Raw genomic sequence first — 19,956 nt, 5'->3', positions numbered from 1 at the left:
ACACCGGCTGTAAGCAACCCATTACCATTTCCCCCGCCATTGCAGATGCGGAGGCTGCAGCATGGACACTGGGTGGCCTGCTTGAGCCACATGGCTCTTGGCTCTCGGGGGCAGAGGAACCCTGGAGCCCGGGTGTCTGGGGCTTCCCTCTGCAGCATTCTCACCTCTGCTCTTTCCGGAAATGAAAGTGCTCCTCAGGGGAACACACCTCCCTTGGGGACATCAGAAGACTATTTAGTATATTGTGGTGACAATGTTCTGGATGGTCCTTTAGGAACCAAGTGAATAACACAGCAACCATTAGCTCTAGGTACCAGGAAGTTTGTATGCTTCACGTATGATTATATTACACAAATATAGTAATAGGACATAATAAATTGCATGACTAAAGTAAGTACGATAACAAATCATTACTGAGTACTTGCCTTGGGTCAGGCACTTTTCCAAAAACTTACTGTGGATTAAGTCATTTAATGCACAAATCAACCCAAACGGGTAGGTGCTATTGTCTCCCTTTTTCAGATGAGGGAAACTGAGGCAGGGAGAGGTTATGAAATGTAACTAAGGTCACATTGATAAGTTAGAGCTGGATTTTTTAAAAAAATATATATATTTTATTGATTTTTCACAGAGAGGAAGAGAGAGGGATAGAGAGTTAGAAATGTCGATGAGAGAGAATCATCGACCAGCTGCCTCTTGCACACCCCCTACTGGGGATTTGCCTGCAACCAAGGTACATGCCCTTGACCAGAATCGAACCCGGGACCTTTCAGTCCGCAAGCCGACACTCTATCCACTGAGCCAAACCGGTGCTGGCTAGAGCTGGATTTTAAAGCCTGGAAGTGAGGCTCCAGAGTCCATTCACATCAGCATTTATTTTATTAATTTAATTTTTTAAATTTAATAAATCTTTATTGTTGAGATTTACAATTGTTCCTCTTTTTTCTCCCATAGCTCCCCTTCACCCAGTTCCCACACCACCCTCTGTCCTTACATCCCTCCACCCCCCCTCCTGCCCCGCCACTGTCCTAATCCTTAGGTGTATGATTTTTGTCCAGTCTCTTCTGCACCCCCCAAACCCCTTTCCTCTCGAGAATTGTCAGTCCACTCCCTTTCTATGCCCCTGATCCTATTATATTCACCAGTTTATTCTGTTCCTCAGATTTTTAATTCACTTGTTGATAGATATGTATTTGTTGTTCATAATTTTTATCTTTACTGTTTTTTCTTTCTCTTCTTAAAGAACACCTTTCAGCATTTCATATAATACTGGTTTGGTGGTGATGAACTCCTTTAGCTTTTTTTTATCTGTGAAGATCTTTGTCTGACCTTCAATTCTGAATAATAGCTTTGCTGGTTAGTTATCTTGGTTGTAGGTTCTTGCTATTCATCACTTTGAATATTTCTTGCCACTCCCATCTGGCCTGCATAGTTTCTGTTGAGAAATCACCTGACAATCATATGAGTGCTCCCTTGTAGGTAACTGTTTTTCTCCTGTTGCTTTTAATATTCTCTCTTTGTCTTTTGCTGTTGGCATTTTAATTATGATGTGTCTTGGTGGTCCTCTTTGGATTCCTTTTGTTTGGGGGTCTCTGTGCTTCCTGGACTTGTAAGTCTATTTCTTTCACCAGGTGGGAGAAGTTTCCGGTCATTATTTCTTCAAATAGGTTTTCAGTATCTTGCTGTCTCTCTTCTTCTGGTATCACCATAATTCTGATATTGGTAGGCTTGAAGTTGTCCCAGAGGCTCCTTACCTTCATATTTTTGGATTTTTTTTTTTTTTTTTTTTTTTCTGCTTTGTTTTTTAAATCTTTGACTTGATTCTTGCGATCCTCTAGTATGCTGTTGGGTCTCTGTATAATACTTTTTATTTCAGTCAGTGTGTGCTTAATTTCTAAGTGGTCCTTTTTGATATCCTTGCGTGTCTCGCTAAATTTATTGGCCTTTTCTAGAAAATTATTGAAAAACCTTATAACCATGGTTTTGAACTCTATATCCAGTCATTTGCTTTCCTCCATTTCTTTCATTTGTGATTTGTTTCTTTGTCTCCACTTTTGGCTGCTTCTCCGAGTTAATAGAGTGGCTTTGTGTGCTAGGTGTCCGATAGGGCCCAGTGGCTCAGCCTCCCCAGTTACCTGAGGTGAACACTCCTGATGCACCCCTTTGTGGGCTGTGTGCACAGTCTTGTTGTAGTTAAGCCTTGGTTGTTGTTGGTATCACTGGGAGGAATTGACCTCCAGGCCAGGTGGTTGTGAGGATCAGCTGTGTCTATGCTGGGAGAAATTCTGTGCTGGAGACACCCTTATGAGACAAGACTTGCAAAAGCCTCTGTTCTCAGCTTGGATGAGGCGGAGTCTCGGGGCGGAGTCTCAGGGTGAAGCAGACAGCATTGGTTTCCATTTCAACCCTGCTCTAAGAGGCTCCTGGGTCTTAGTGTCCCATGGTAATCACTGCAAGCACCTGAGAAAGCCGCCCTTGAGTTTCACCCTCTGCCAGACAGTCCAGTTTCTCCCGGAATGAGTCTGGGTCCCCAGAGTCTCACCCAGAACTGGAGTTCAGTGCAGTCAGAAGCTTTTGTCTCCTGATTGGGAAAGCCAGCCATGTACTCAGGTGCCCGCCCTCTCCACGCACTCTCATCTCAGTACCTCTGCCTTCTGCAGCTCCTCTGAGTCTCAGTGTGCTTTTCTCTTTCCTTCTAGTTGTAGAATTTCCACTTAGCCAGCTTTTCTGTGGTTTTGGATGATGTCCATTTTGTCTTTTAATTGTAGTTTTGAAATTGTGCGAAGCAGCAGTTAAGGTATTTACCTATGCCGCCATCTTGGTTTCTCCCCACATAAGCATTTCTTTATACTGCCTCTCCTTGCTTAAACTGGGCTCATCTCCAAAATGTTGGCATCCCAAATTCTCTAACAGTGGTTCTCAAACCTTATGATGCACCACAATCACCTGCAAGAACTGTTAAAACAGACAACCAGGCCCCACTTCCAGAGTTTCTGATTGAATAGGTCTGGAGTGGGACTTGAGAATTTGCATATATAATCAGTTCCCAGGTGATATTGAGGTCTCTGGTCCAGGGTCCACATTTTGGAAATCATTGCTACATGATGCAGAAATTCAAGGATTTAGTTGCATAGGTAAAATCTTCCTTAAAGTGGAATCAGATGTCCACTAGCTATGTGAGGGCTCATAGTTCTGTAGAACTTTGATATTCCCTGGTATGCAGGGTTGCCATTTGAATAAGTATGTCCATGGGGATGTATTGACTAAAAAATTATTCATGCTTATCTGCAGAACAAATGTATTATATCTGCTAAATCTGGCAACCTTACTGGTATGCTACTTTTTGCTCATTCATCATCTGGCTGGCTAAAGGTGGGAGGGTGCTTGTTAATTATCTTGTGTCAGGGCTCATGGTGCTTTTTCTCAGTCAGAAACCTTTCTTCATTGAAAACAGGTAAGTATCAGGTGGAAAAAAAGTAATGTGAGACCAGAACTATTTTTTTTTTTTTCACACCTTCCATGCACAAGGCAGTCTTTTGGTCAGAATATTTCCATTCCTGTGATTTTGTATTGAAGACATTGCGCTGTACTTACTTTTGCCCACAGGTGACACTAAAGCAGCATTGCCAACTGGTGGTCTGTGAACCACTGGTGGTCCATGAGGTCCGAAAGGTTGGCGACTGCTGCACTCAAGTGTTCTTGATGAAGTGGGATTAACTAGTAGTTTAAAACATTAAACACATTTGTTAAGATCCAACCACACAGAGTAGACTGAATGCAAGACCCAGAGTGAATCAGAGATAGTTTTCTGAGATTAATAGTAACAAATAGGACACAAAACTAGCCTCAATAATGAAAAAGTACATAGATTTGTTATTACCTCAGTAACCGGGGCAAGCCGATTGGCTTCGTCGTCTGTCATCTCCGAGAGGCATTTTGCTACGCTGATGTACAGCTCTAAGTCATTCCTCTGGTAAAGAACAAAGCCCAAACGTGTCAAAATACAATGTTAGGCAAGTATATTCTTCATGTTCCAACAAGTTATTAGATGTGCTTATCTCCACAAATAACCAGACCAAAACATGTGGTCATTTTTATCTCCTCATCAGGACCCATCATTCCGAAAGGATTTTAACATCTTTGTAAAACTACAATTCTGGGAACCGCTGGGGGAGGGGAAAGGCTAGTACTAAGTCACTTCATGTGAACAGCAGTGAATGACGTGCCCAGGGATTCTTGGGCACAAAGTTTCTGAGCTTCCTCAACCCCGCATAGGCACTGGTAAAAGGCCTAAGTGCGGACTTCCTGGTTAGCCGGCTTCTGAGCTTGTTTGGTTCTAAACATTCAACCTCAATTTAGATCTTGGAAGCAAACACATTCTTAGTGAAGAACGTGGTTATTTCTTGCTACCCTTCCCACCACATTCTTAAAACGTACACCTCCCTGCTTTGCCAAAAAGGCTTTAAGAAATCCCAAACATAAATGGCCAGGAATGTAAATATTTTTGTTCCTCACCCGAATCTTATTTGGCAGGAGGTCAAAAATGTTCCCAGTAGCTTCAGAGAGCAGGCTCCAGAGGTGCTGGGCAGGGCTGGGCAGCTTCATGGCCTGGCTCAGGCCCTGCAAGGCACTCGGGCAGAGCCCGGGATTGGCAAGCGGGGAAGCCGCTTTGAAAACGGCCACCATTAAGTTTTCAACAAAACCCAGGATCTGTTCGCCAGAGACGTGTTTGGCCCACAGCGGTGCAGACACCAGGAGGTATTTCTTGATATTCAGCTGGAAGGAAAACAGCCAAGGTCAGATGTAAACAGGCAGGTCTGGGCTTACAATGCTTACACTCCCCGGTCATCGCTGTGCTTGAGAGCAACTGAGCCAGGAAAGGTGCAGGTTGCTTCCTGCCCTTGAGTTTTCCACAGCCTCCTGGTCTGACGGGCCACCAGTGCATGCAGTTTTGGCTGCTGCAGGGACTTCTGATCCAGCCTGACTTGCATATGCATGGTACCTGCCCACCCATCTGCGAACGACTCGGCTTAAACCTGGGATCTTTTCAGCGAGGGGAAGAAAATGCTGCACCCATAGTCACTGCTGTTCAGACTTAAGAAGCCACGTTTTCTGTCAAGAAGAGCTCTTGAAGGTGAAAGACTCTAAACTGAGGACCTGGCAGTCCTGACTCCATCATCTGAGGAAGAGCAGGGACATGAGAGCAACTGGCACGAGGAGACCACTGCTGACCAGAGAACAGCAGCTGAGCATGTGAGAGTGACCCTGGCATCCGAGTTCCTGGGAGCTAGGAAGGGGCACAGTTAGTAAAGTCTCACAGACTTTAATAGAGCAGAGTTCAAAAATTCTCAGAAACAGCCTGGTCAGTATGGCTCAGTGCTTGAGCGTCAACTCAGGAAGCTGGAGATCATGGTTCAATTCCCAGTCAGGGCACATGCCTGGGTTGCAGGGTTGATCCTCAGGGGGGAGTGTGCAGGAGGCAGCCGATCAATGGTTCTCTCTCATCATTTATGTTTCTACCTCTCTCTCCCTTTCTTCTCTGAAATCCAATATATATTTTTATATAATCCAAAATATATTTTTTAAAAATCTCAGAAACAGAATATGACACCAAAGGGGCAGCAAGTCTAAAAGAAGTGGTATAAAAAAATAAAGTCTGACAAAAATCAGTAAATTTCTAAAAAGAGTGATGTAATTGCACAAGTTATCTGAAGAGCTCACTTTAAAAAAATATATATATATATATATATATATATATATTATTGATTTTTTACAGAGAAGAAGAGAGAGGGATAGAGAGTTAGAAACATCAATGAGAGAGAAATATCAATCAGCTGCCTCCTGCACACCTCCCACTGGGGATGTGCCCGCAACAAGGCACATGCCCTTGACCGCAATCAAACCTGGGACCTTTCAGTCCACAGGCCAATGCTCTATCCACTGAGCCAAACTGGCTCCAGCTAAAGAGCTCACTTTAAAGAATATGACATTTCAGCCCATTTTTTAATGAGAAAGTATGTAATTAAGAAAAAGAATTCACAAATATAATTCATTAATTAATCAGAATAATATGAAAGGCTCATAATTAAGGACAAATGCAAAAGAGTAGCAGATCTAAAAGAGAAATGAAAAGAGAATTAAAACCTAGAAAATGTCTGAGGTCAACAACACAGGTGAGGCTAGGAGAGTTACACCTAATTCAAAAGGAAAGAGCTAATAGTATATGTTTAAGACATGGGCTTTGGGGTCACCTGACTCTCTTCCATTTGTTAGATATGTGAACTTTGCTTAACGTTCGTTTGCCTCAGTTTATCAATCTGCACAATGAAAATAATAGAATCTACTGTGCAGAAGTAAAATAAGCCACACGCAGAAGACTTCCTATTTTTGATTCCATTCTAAAGAATTTCTAAAAATTAAGATGCCTAGGAATAAACTTAACTAAGGATGTAAAAGACCTGTACTCGGAAAACTTTAGGACATTGAAAAAAGAGATAGAGGAAGACATAAACAAATAGAAGAACATACCATGTTCATGGATTGGTAGAATCAATATCATTAAAATGACCATACTACCTAAAGCAATCTACAGATTCAATGCAATCCTCATTAAATTACCAATGGCATATTTCAAAGATATAGAACAAACTCTAAAAATTCACTTGGAATAAAAAAGAACCCAAATAGCAACAGAAATGCTGAGAAAGAACAAAGTTGGAGGGATCACATTACCAAATATCAAGCTATATCACCAAGCCACAGTTCTCAAAACTGCAATGGTACTGGCACAAGTACCGACATATACCAATGGAACAGAACAGAGAACCCAGAAATTGACCCAAGCCATTATGCTCAATTAATATTTGACAAAGGAGGCATGAACATACAATGGAGTCAAAACAATCTCTTTAATAAATGGTGCTAGGAAATTTGGACAGATACATGCAAAAAATGAAACTAGATCACCAACTTACACCATACACAAAAACAAACTCAAAATGGCTTAAAGAACTTGAATGTAAGACAGGACACCATAAAAATCCTACAAGATTTCATAGGCAGCAAAATAGCAGACATATGTCATAGCAATATCTTTACAGACACAGCTCCTAGGACAGTGGAAACTAAGGAGAAAATAAAAGGGACTACATCAAAATAAAAAGCTTCTGCACAGCAAAAGAAACCATCAACAAAACAACTAGAAAGCCCACTGCATGGGAGAACATATTTGCCAATGATATTTCAGATAAGGGTTTAATCTCCAAAATTTACAGAGAACTCAGACCACCTAACAAAAGGCAGATAAATGATGCAATATAAAAATGGTCAAAGGATCTAAATAGATACTTTTTGGAGGAGGGCATACAGAAGGCCCAGAGACATATGAAAACATGTTCAAAGTCACTAATCATCTGAGATGCAAATCAAAACAATGAGATACCATCTCAGACCTGTCAGAATGCCATCATCAATAAATTAACAAACAAGTGCTGGCGAGGATGAGGAGAAAAAAAAACCCTCGTGCACTGCTGGTGGGAATGTATGTAGACTGGTGCAGCCACTGTGGAAGATATTATGGAGTTTCCTCAAAAAGTTAAAAATGGAACTGCCATGTGACCCAGTAATCCCACTTCTAGGACTATATCCCAAGAAACTAGAAACACCAATCAGAAAGGATATATGCACCCCTATATTCATAGCAGCACAATTTACAATAGCTAAGATTTGGAAACAGCCTAAGTGCTCATCAGCAGATGAGTGGATTAGAAAACTGTGGTACATTTACACAATGGAATACTATGCCGCTATAAAAAAGAAGGAACTTTTTACCATTTGCAACAACATGAATGGAACTGGAGAAGATTATGCTAAGCAAAATAAGCCATTCAGAGAAAGATAAATATCACATGATCTCACTCATATGTGAGATATGATGATCAACATAATTTGATGAATAAGAATAGATCAATCTAGAGACAAATGGTAGGGGAGGAGGGGTTAGAGATCAACTAAAGGACTTGTATGCATGCATATTAGCATAACCAATGGACACAGACACTGGAGCTTGCCCAGGGTGGAATGGCTGTGGGAGAGGATCAATTTTTCCTACAGTTATAATGGTCACCTTCTATGGAATATAAACTCTAACGCAATAAAGTAAAAAAAAAAAAAAAGGCAGTCTGTCAGGATGGAAGACTTAACCTGATGCCTGAAAGTACTCACTGAGTGCTTACACGTAGCAGGTGCATAGCAAGTGCTCACTAAGCGGCAAGCGGGTAGGAGCTGCTTGGAGCAGACAGGTATTGGTGAAAGCTGACAGACAGAAGGCACGCATCAAGAACACTGACCTGCAATTCAAAAGTATTAGCAGATGCAGGAAAACTTAAAGGAAAACAGTGAAGAGGCATGGCCGGTGTGGCTTGGTGGTTGAGTGGTGCCCTGTGAACCAGGAGGTGATGTTTTGATTCCTGGTCAGGGCACATGCCTGGGTTGCAGGCTTGATCCCCAATTGGGAGTTGGGGTGGGGGGCATGCAGGAGGCAGCTGATCAATGATTCTCTCTCATCATTGATGTTTCTCTCTCTCTCTCTCTCTCTCTCTCTCTCCCCCCCCCCTTGCTCTCTGAAATCAATAAAAATATATTAAAAAAAAAGAAAAGAAAAAAAAACGAAGAGTAGAGACTATCGATAAATCAAAAGTTTGAGGAAATAAGGGAGAAGGGTTTAAAGTATCCTCAAAGACTTAAAGCCTCCTAGAATAGAATAACAAAGATGAGGTCATTGAATTTAGAATCCATTGGTAAAAGGATGCTCCCTCCATCCTTTGGGAATGAAGAAAGAAGTATGACAGAAAACAAGGGCTATTAGCCCTGACACCAGGTCATGAACAAACACCAGGCAGATCATTTCTTCCTCAGCTCTGTGCTCAGGCTGAGCACCTCACAGAGATGTCCTACTCTGCACCGACACCCCCGATGCCTCTAGCTGGATGCCTAACCAAGTCCTACCAAGCCTTCTAGGCGCACCTAATTGCTGCCTTTTCTGTGAAAGGGGAGATCAGATGTCCTGTCCATGTGGATTTGTCTTTCTCTGACTGCCTACTGGATGATTATGTGCATCATATAGGTTGAGCCTAGGTTCGATGACTTTCTGGCTGTATGAACTTGAGAAACGAACCAGAATAACTCTGTCAGCATGCTCCCTTTGTGTAATACATGGTAGCTGATAAACGGTGGCAGTTACGGCAGAGTCTGGATCACACAATTTTCCACTCTGTTGGCCGCCCTCAGTTCTTATAAAATCCCACTTGTCCACTCTTCACTTTGAGAACACACCCCGAATGCACGTTAATCTCCCTCTCAAGAACCCTATCCTCCTGGTGCCCGACACCCTTAGTGACTACGTACACTGAGGCCGTGGAGCAGCGGGGGCATTACCCACAGCCCCAGCAGCGCAGCCGCGTTCTGGGAGGACTGCGCCTGGGTCACCATGATTTCCAGGCACAGCTGCTGGACCTCTTCACCTGAAAGAGGAGAAAGGAAAAGAGTGTTAGTGCAGCTGCTGCTCTGCTTTCCAGCCTTCAGTGTCCCAAGTCATCTATGATTATCCTTTAAATATCAACGCACCTGCTGTGTGACTTCTACAGGTAACAACTGCAGGAAACCAAGAGGTATTCCAAGAGACCTTTCAGAGATTAGGTACAAGAATGTACCAAAGAATCCCAGGTCTCAGGACTGACAAGGTCCTGGGTGCTCTCTCTCCTGATACACAGATGAACCTCAACACTCAAATACTGTACAAATTTGGGCTAAAGATCTCTCTGCCTCTGCTTTCCCTCCTCTCCACCTTGCACCCAGCATACAGAGCAATCTGTCTAGAGCTGGCAGGACTTAGAAACAGAGCCATGTTCTGCAGTGACTGAGTCTTTTTAATGGCCTGATCCCATCAGCAGACAGCTTTTCTTTTTTCTTCTCTTTTCTAAAAAGTTTTACTAAAACATGAACTTTTTTAAGAAAGCATGCAAAAGCAGGGCAAGGCAGGACATATTTTCAAATGAAATATCTGATGACAGTACAGTAACGTCATATCTTATACTGGGACAAGGTTAAAAATTAAGAGACATTTAAATAAAAAAATTATGTTCATTGAAAATCATATTTTATTATCCCTTGAAATGCATATAAATCACAGCATACAAATCTTTCTGTAGATCACATATAAGCACCTATCCTATATAATAAAAGTCTAATATGCTAAGTATCCAGTCACCAACAAATCAAAGCATAACATGCTAATGATATGCTAAGGCCACTCAACTGCTCGCTATAAGGTGCACTGATCACCAGGGGGCAGACACTCTGACCAGTAGGTTAGCTTGCTGCTGGGGCCCAGCTGAGCAAACTGAGCAAGATGAACTAGACATGCCCTGGAGCCCTCTTGCATTTCTCCCTAGCCCTGATCTTGCACCAGTGGGATCCCTCAGTGTTGCTTACACCCTCTCACAATCTGGGCTGAGATTTCGTGCACTGGGCCTCTAGTTATAAAATAATATTCATGACATATGCACACAAACATCCATAGTAACAGCATTGTTAAAGTTATTGTCCCTTCCTCTCTCCCTCCCTCTCCTTCTCTCTCTCTCTAATTTTTCTGAAGGAGAGGGGCAAATACATGAAGCTAAACCTGCATATGCTAAGTCCATGGAAGAGGTTGCTGCAGATGAATGAGAGGTGTGGAGGAGGCATTCCTTTGCCTCTGACCACATGTACCTGTGGAAGATAGGATACTGGCCCCCAAAGATGTCCACATCCAATCTCTGGAACCTGGGAATATGTTACCTTGTATGGTAAAGGGACTTTGCAGAACTGCTCTACAGCAGTGGTTCTCGACCCACAGGTTGAGAACCGCTAGCAGAGTCGCCTAACACCATCGGAAAACACAGATATTTACATTACGATTCATAATAGTAGCAAAATTATAGTTATGAAGTAGCAACAAAAATAATTTTATGGTTGAGGATCACCACAACATGAGGAACTGTATTAAAGGGTCGTGGCATTAGAAAGGTTGAAAACCACTGCTCTAGAAGCTAGAAAAGGGGAGAAAACAGATTCTCCCTTTGTCTATTAGAACAAAGTACCATAGACCAAGTGGCTTATAAACCAAAGAAACTCATTCCTCAGAGTTCTGGAGTCTGGAATTCCATGGCCGGGGCGCCCTAGTGGCCAGATTTTGGTGAGGATCTGACTTCTCACTGTGTCCTCATGCGGTGGAAGGGGCTGGGGAGCTCTGTGCCATCCCATTCAGAGGGCTCCCCCCTCATGACCTACTCAACTTCCCTAAGGCCCCATCTCCGAATACCATCGTACTGGAGGTTAAGATTGCACTATTTGCATTTGGGGGTGGGGTAGAATGAATGTTCACATCACAGCACCCTACTAACACATCTAGGAAATCATAATGCTCTATAATACCTTGACCTTAGCTCCGAGACAGAACCCTTGTTGGCCTTGTGAACTGCAGAACTAACTATAAGATAAATAAGTAAACATGTTCTGGTTCAAGCCACTAAGTCTGTGGTAACTGGTCACAGTGCCCTCTTGTCTACTTCTGTGAAAGCTAAGGCAGAGGAAGCGCAGTTTGATAAACAGCCCAGCTTTCTGGCGTCTGCGACACATGCCCAGCAATATGCACGTGTCAGCCAAGCACTGCCTGGATGAGTGTATCTTTCTGCATCCGCCTGTGTCTTCAACCTCCCCCTCCTTACCCTCAGCTACTTAGAAAGTGACTCAGGGGCCCCATCCACGAAGTCAACCCTCAAACCAGCAAAGGTCTATCTAATCAGTGCTGCCCAGGACACAGAACCCATTTTTTTACCCAGGTCACACCCTAAAAGCAGAGTCTGAAGGCATAAAAACACTTGATAGTTACCAAAGTTTAGCCTCATAAGTGGGGAGAGCAGGGCGCCCCAGTTCACAGGAGGGTACTGGTGGCTTTCGCCAACCGCTGCGATGGGTTTCATCACCACCTTGAGAAGGGCCGGGGGCACCGACTCAGGACCTGCAACAGAAGGAGACTGATAACAGGACATTTCCATGGTGTCATGTGTGGAGCGGCCAGTGCTCCCTCCTGGTTCTTCTGCTCCAAGGGGATGTGTATCACATCTCCCACTGTGGTCTATCCTTCAGTCCTGTGCTTTTCATTTCAACCCCTCTTACTCCAAAACCTGGCTTCCTCTGCTCCTCTCTCTCTCAGTTGCCTCCAGTCTGCTCTTGTCTGGATGGCAATATTCAACATAACTGCTCAGCTGTCTTCCATGCTTTCTCATGTCTTTTCACCTAGCTTTCTAAAAAGAGTGATGTTCTCTACAATACGTATTGCCTCACTGCTCACTCACTGCACATTCACTTCCAGAAAAGGAAACAATTACTGCTGACTCAGGAAAATTACCTTCAGTCCCCGTGGCCCTAAATGGGCATGCCCTGTGCCTTGTGATTCACTGTTCCAGTCCTCAGCCTGTGCATGGCTGACTACTCCAGAGGTGAGCATATAATGCAATAGCTAACCCACAATTAACCAGCTTTGACACAGTAGCACGGTTTTAATATTATATTCTTACTAGTGGCCCAGTGCACAAAATTTGTGCACATTAAAAGGGAATTAATTAGAAGAAATATTTTAATATGGTTTTTTGCCCTTTCTCTGTAACAGAAGTGTCAGAGATGAAGGAAGATTAGTAAAATGTATATGAAAAGCTCCCTCCTGTCAGAGACTGGGGTGCACCGCAGGACCCAGAGTCAAGTCCCCACACACCCGTGCATGCCTCGAAATCACACGAGACCCACCCCTGACAAGTCCCACAGGGCAGGGGGCACAGCCTCAGGTTCTCTGTCAAGCTCTGCAGGTGGGGAAAGCAGCCTCAGGTCCCCCGGCCTGGAGCTAAGGCGAGGGGTGCAGCCTCAGGTCCCCTGGTCCTAGCACAAGGGTGTGAGGGCGTGATGACCACTTATATACTAGCTCTTTATTACACAGGATTCAGGTAGGGGGGTAAATTGAAATAGAAAAAAATGAGACATGGAACAGTTATAAATGGAGCCATAAGGCACAGTAGAGATTGGAGTACCCATTAAGGGTCATGAAGTTACAAGGAAGTTCAGAAATGATGTACAGAAAAGTAGAAGACCAAGAGGGAGAAGCAAAAGTAGTAGGGGGATCACGAGCAGGATAAGGTAAAGCAGCATCAGCAGAAAGAGAAGCAGAATTGGCAAAAAAGAAAAGCATCACTAGGAAAAGGAAAATCAGGGTCAGAATCAGTAGAAATGGCTGCAGAATCAGCAGCCAATGAAGGGGAAAGCAGAAGTGGGAGCAGGGGCAGCAAAAGGAAATCAGCTACAGAAAGGAGAAACTCAGAAAAAGGAGAAGCAGAGGCAGAGAGGGCAACAGAATCAGCAGACATTTAGGAGAAAGCAGAAGCAGGGACAGAGTCATTTAAGGGAAACCAGCTGCAGAAAGGAGAAGTACAGAGAAAGGATAAGCAGAAAAGGCAACAGAATCAGCAGGCACTGAGGGGAAAGCAGAAGGAGGGACAGAGTCATTAAGAGGAAACCAGCTGCAGAAAGGAGAAGCAGAAGCAGAAGAGGCAACAGAATCAGCAGACACTGAGGGAAAGCAGAAGCAAGGATTAGAGTCATCAAAGGGAAACCAGCACAGAAAGGAGAAGCCAGAGAAAGGAGAAGCAGAAAAGGCAACAGGATCAGCAGACCCTGAGGGAAAGCAGAAGGAGGGACAGAGTCATTAAGAGGAAACCAGCTGCAGAAAGGAGAAGCAGAAGCAGAAGAGGCAACAGAATCAGCAGACACTGAGGGAAAGCAGAAGCAAGGATTAGAGTCATCAAAGGGAAACCAGCCACAGAAAGGAGAAGCCAGAGAAAGGAGAAGCAGAAAAGGCAACAGGATCAGCAGACCCTGAGGGAAAGCAGAAGGAGGGACAGAGTCATTAAGAGGAAACCAGCTGCAGAAAGGAGCAGCATAGAGAAAGGAGAAGCTAAGGCCACAGAATTAGCAGGCACTGAGGGAAAGTAGACACAGGGACAGAGTTAAGAGGCAACTAGCTGCAGAAAGGAGAAGCACAGAGAAAAAAGAAGCAGAGGCAGAAAATGCAACAGAATCAGCAGACACTGAGGGGAAAGCAGAAGCAGGGACAGAATCATTAAGAGGAAACCAGCTGCAGAAAGGAGAAGCAGAGGCAGAAAAGGCAATAGAATCAACAAACACTTAAGGGAAAGCAGAAGCAGGAATGGAGTCAGCAAAGGGAAACCAGGTGCAGAAAGGAGAAGCACAGAGAAAGGAGAAGCAGAAAAGATAACAGAATCAGCAGACACTGAGGGGAAAGCAGAAGCAGGGACAGAGTCATTAAGAGGAAACCAGCTGCAGAAAGGAAAAGCAGAGGCAGAAAAGGCAACAGAATCAGCAGGCACTGAGGAAAAGCAGAAGCAAGGATAAGAGTCATCAAAGGGAAACCAGCCACAGAAAGGAGAAGCCAGAGAAAGGAGAAGCAGAAAAGGCAACAGGAACAGCAGACCCTGAGGGAAAGCAGGAGGGACAGAGTCATTAAGAGGAAACCAGCTGCAGAAAGGAGCAGCATAGAGAAAGGAGAAGCTAAGGCCACAGAATCAGCAGGCACTGAGGGAAAGCAGACACAGGGACAGAGTTAAGAGGCAACTAGCTGCAGAAAGGAGAAGCACAGAGAAAGGAGAAGCAGAGGCAGAAAATGCAACAGAATCAGCAGACACTGAGGGGAAAGCAGAAGCAGGGACAGAGTCACTAAGAGGAAACCAGCTGCAGAAAGGAGAAGCAGAGGCAGAAAAGGCAACAGAATCAGCAAACACTGAGGGGAAAGCAGAAGCAGGGACAGAGTCAGCAAAGGGAAACCAGCTACAGAAAGGAGCAGCACAAAGAAAGAAGACACACAGGCAGAAAAGGCAATAGAATCATCACTGAGGAGAAAGCAGAAGAGGGGATAGAGCAAGCAAAAGGAAATCAGCTACAAAAAGGAGCAGCACAGAGAAGGGAGAAGCAAAAGCAGAAAGGGCAGCAGAATCAGCAGACACTGCAAAGGGGGAAAACATAAGGGACACTAGAGCCAGCAAAAGGAAAACAGCCACAGAAAAAAGAAGCACATGAAAAGTAGAGGCAGAATTGGAAGAAAGTTAGCTGAATCAGCAGATGCTGAAAATGAGGAAGGAGAAATGGAGAGAGCCAGAAAGAGGAAAATCAGCTATAGAGAGGAGGAGCAAAGGCAAAAGAAGCTGATGCAGAAGCAGCAGGAAAAGCAGCAGAATTCGTAGAAGATGAAGAACCGGGAAAGCAGAAAGAGGCAAAATCAATAAAAGGAAAAAGATGTTGATGTTGAAGAAAAGAGAAGTTTAGGGGAAAGAAGAAACATAAAAAAGGGCAAATAACTTGAACAGACATTTTCCCAAAGATGATACAAAAATGGCCAACCAGGATGTGAAAAGATGGTCAACATCACTAACCATAAGAGAAAAACAAATAAAACCAATGAAATATTATACCCATTGGGATAGATACTATAAAAAAAAAGTGTTGGTGATGATATAGAGAACTTGAAACCCTTTTGTACTGCTAATGGGGTAGCAAAATGATGGAACTGCTATGGAAAACAATATGGTAGCCCCTCAAAAAAATTAAAAATAGACATACCATATGACTCAGCAATCCCACTCTGGGTGTGTGAACAAAAGAACCAAAAGTAGAGTCTTGAAGAGATATTTGTACACCATGTTCATAGCAGTACTATTCATAATACCCAGGAGGTGGAAGCAACCCAAATTGCTTATCCATTGACAGATAAATGAATAAACAAAAAGTAATATATATGTGTATATATACACACAAAGGAATGGTATTCAACCTTAGAAAAATAAATAAAAGAAATCCTGTCATATGCTACAACATGGATAAATCTCAAGGACACTTCACCAAGTGAAATAAGCTAATCATAACAAGACAAACACTGTATGATTCCTCTTATGTCAGGTAACTAAAGTAGTCAAATAGAAACAGAAAGGAGAATGGTTGTTACAGGGTTAGGATGAGGGTGAAAGTATAAGTATTGTTTAATGGGTCTAGAGCTTTAGTTAAAAAATTTTTTTTTTTAAATTACAGTTTATATTCAATATTACATTTTACTAGAGGCCCAATGCACGAAATTCATGCGAGAGTAGGCCTTCCTTCCTCCAGCTGCCAGCACCGGCTTCCCTCTGGCATCTGGGACCCGGGCTTCCCTTGCAGCCCTTCGTCTGGAAGGCCGTCCAGTCTAATTAGCATATTACGCTATTATTATAGATTAGTTTCAGGTGTAAAGCAGAGTGGTTACACAATCATATACTTTACCAAGTGCTCCTCCTGATATTTCCTGTACCCAAATGGAACCATACAAAGTTATTATAATATTGACTACATTTCCTATGTGGTACTTTATATATTTTATTGATTTTTTACAGAGAGCAAGGGAGAAGGACAGAGAGTGAGAAACATCAATGAGAGAGAAACATCTATCAGCTGCCTTCTGCACACCCCCTACTGGGAATGTGCCTGCAACCAAGGTATCGATACATGCCCTTGACTGGAATCAAACATGGTACTTTTTAGTCCCCAGGCCGATGCTCTATCCACTGAGTTAAACCAGTTAGGGCCTATATGGTACTTTGCATCCCCATGACTATCTTATAATTACCAATCTGTACTTCTCAATCCCTTCACCTTCAACCGTGGCCCCCAAACCCCCTCCTATCTGGCAACCATAGTCTGTTCTCTGAATCTGAGTCTGTCTCTGTTTTGCTTGTTCGTTTATATTGTTCTTTAGAGTTTCATTTTTGCAATATGAAAACATGCTGGAGATTGTTTCACAACTTAACACTATTGAACTGTATAGTTAAATGGTAAAGATGATACATTTTATATTATACGATTTTTATAATTGAAAATTTTTTTTTTTTTTTTTTTAAGAGACTTTGGGTTTCCATTTCTGCGTATGAGGAGCTTGGAAGTCCCCCCTCTGTTCTAACAACACATAAAAAGTTGAACACATAGAAACATCATCTTGCCAAGACCGGTTTGGCTCAATGGACAGAGCGTCGGCTTGGGGACTGAAAGGTCCCGGGTTCGATTCCGGTCAAGGGCATGTACCTTGGTTGCGGGCATATCCCCAGTAGGGGGTGTGCAAGAGGCAGCTGATCGATGACTCTCTCTCATCGATGTTTCTAACTATCTCTCTCCCTTCCTCTCTGTACAAAATCAATAAAATATTAAAAAAAAAGAAAAAAAGAAACATCATCTTATTGGATCCCTAAAAAAGGGAAGGACATGGGGCCAACTGCTGCCATAATTTGGAGTCTGACAGACTAATACAGGCATTAGTGTTATTGAGCTCTGCTTTACTGCACTTCACAGATAATTGTGTTTTCATCAATACTGAGGCAGGACCCTCCACCAGGAAAAAGATTACACCTCTCTAAAGGCTCAGATAATGGTTAGCATATTATAGCAAAAAGTATTTTTGTTGAAACTCACACAAGAAGAAACAGATAATCTGAATAGGCCTATATCTATTTACAAATTGAATCAATAATGAATAACCTTCTAAAATAGAAGGCACCACGCCCACTGGGTTCACTGGTTGAATTCTACCAAACATTTAAGGAAGAAAATATACAATCCTCTACAATCTCTTCTAGAATATATAATAGAAGCAGCGGAAATACTTAACTCATTCTATGAGGAGAGCATTATCCCACTAGCAAAACCAAAGACATAATAAGAAAACTACAAACCAATGCCTCTCATGAACATAGACAAAAAAATCCTCAAGAAATTATCAGCATATTAAATCCAACAATATATAGCCGAAAAGGCAACAGAATCAGACATTACACACCAGACAATGGACACAGACAATATGTGGGAAGACCTCGAAGGGGGTGAGAGTGAGGTAGAGGGGGTCAATGGCGGGAAAAAGAGGAACATCTGTAATACTTTCAACAATAAAGATAAGTTAAAAAATTAAACTCAACACACCTGCTACTTTTCTATTCTGTGTTCCACCAATGTAAGCTTTCCTTCTAGCTCATCTTGAGATGTCTTACTAGGAGAGCAGGAAATATCAGGAGCTAACCATTGCTATTACAAGGAGAAGATTTTCTGACAAAAAGTAAATATATTTATGAACACATTCATTCATTCAATCAGTAACTGAGCATCTGTTAGGTACCAGGCTGTCCCATACATGAAGATGGAGTTTAACAAGACAGAATAGTTTCTCTGCTCACAGAGCTGACATGCCAGTGAGAGGACACACAGCTGTGGGAAAATCAATTGTAGCAACAACAAAACAGCAGTGACAGAAAGTCACAGAACTCTATACTGATCGCACATATGTGGCAACTGTCCTTAGACAACACTGGCTGCAAATTGGACTCTTTGATTTTACAAAAAAAGCAAACAAAAATTCAGCTGTTTTGGGGGTCCTTTTGGCTCATAATTCTAAAAAGGGCGATGAACTGGCAGATGGGGTATGGGAGGAGAGGTGGGAGTAAATATCTGTACATAGAATTACTTTTTTCTCTCTTTTAAGAACTTGCATAGAATTCTATATTAGGTATCATTAATTTGTAAGTGATTTCTTCCCCCCTCCCCCTTAGATCAAGTGTTTTTTTTTTTTTGTTTTGTTTTTAAATCACATAAAATTTTACCCCAGGCCCTTCTACAGATTTCATTATAAAATTTTTGCAGTTTCCAGAGGACTTCAGGAATCAGGGAAGACACTGAACCTGCCCTCCTATACCAGGACCCAGTGTGAAATACGACCATTTCCCAGATGTTTTATTGCCGAGACAATGAGCTCTCTCTTGACAGGACAAGAGAACTTTTGCCGATAACTGCATTGTACTGTACTCTTTTCATGTTGCTCCACGTTCTTTAGCATTGATCTGATATATAACCAAGTGTCGGAAACAAGGAGAACTTGTAAAATGGGGCACAGGGTTGAAAACCAAGAAAGTGCTATAACACGATAAGCCTTCCGCTGCAGAGGGCAGAGAACCAGTACCGAAGAGCATGAATAGATTCACACAAAACGTCCCACTGTCCCTGCAGGGAATAAGTCTGGCCCTACCTGGAGTGAAAGGCATTACAGTAACTGTTAGGAATGAAGAGAATACCCGACAGCTCCACGCACGTGGGGGGATGTAAGGACAGAGAGTGGGTCCCCAGGCCTGGGGAGAATGAAGTCACGTGGCTTCCTCCCCGGAGATCTTGAACATTGGACACGAGAATCCAAATCTCAGCCCTGGGAATGGCTGGCTCCCTTATGACAGTGTTTGCCTTTCTAGCAAGTGCCTTAGATAAAAGGAAACACTGAAATGCTTTATAGACAACGGCTTTGAGACTGAGGAGACCTAACAGTGCTTGTCAAAAGGATCCACATGTTTTAAAACCCAGATACAAAGTTGCTTTCACTCTCTCATATAGTTGAAGGCTTCAAAGAATCCAGATACAAATGTCAAATGTCATATTGGAACATAGTGCATTACAATGGGATCCATTACCACACATACCCTGGCTACAATGGATTTCAGATCTCGCTGCCACAGTGTACATGTGTAAGCCCTACACAGGGCACATGTGTAAGTCCTACACAGGGCACGTGGGCAAGCCTTTCGGTAAAAGTCTGGCAACACGCAGGCTAACAGCCAGTGATACACACATTCCTGTCACAGCGCGGTGCTGTGTAGTGTGGAGATGGCTTTTCTTTCTCCATCTTCAGAGCTGTTTAGCAGCGACTTAGCTTAGGATGATCTATTCCCATATATGTGCTTAAAGCTATAGGTCAACAAAAATTTGAAAGTACTCTCTAAGCATTTAGGATAAAACATAGAT

At 42.9% G+C, this 19,956-nt stretch overlaps 1 protein-coding gene across 1 annotated transcript in view; it reads right to left on the bottom strand.

Moving 5' to 3' along the window:
• FOCAD (focadhesin) overlaps positions 1–19,956 on the bottom strand; it is a 262,856-nt gene that overhangs the window by 11,224 nt on the left and 231,676 nt on the right. Inside the window, exons 36-39 of the mRNA XM_036434175.2 lie at positions 11,930–12,058; positions 9,406–9,521; positions 4,516–4,776; positions 3,881–3,970 (exon numbers count right to left, since the gene is read on the bottom strand). Of these exons, the coding sequence (XP_036290068.1) occupies positions 3,881–3,970; positions 4,516–4,776; positions 9,406–9,521; positions 11,930–12,058 (596 nt within the window). The remainder of the gene's footprint in view (positions 1–3,880; positions 3,971–4,515; positions 4,777–9,405; positions 9,522–11,929; positions 12,059–19,956) is intronic.

The sequence above is a fragment of the Pipistrellus kuhlii genome, unplaced genomic scaffold (genome assembly GCF_014108245.1).
Source record: "Pipistrellus kuhlii isolate mPipKuh1 unplaced genomic scaffold, mPipKuh1.p scaffold_m20_p_12, whole genome shotgun sequence".
NCBI lineage: Eukaryota > Metazoa > Chordata > Mammalia > Chiroptera > Vespertilionidae > Pipistrellus > Pipistrellus kuhlii.
Note: the sequence above shows the minus strand (reverse complement) of the source record. Positions and strands in the feature narration are given on the sequence as shown.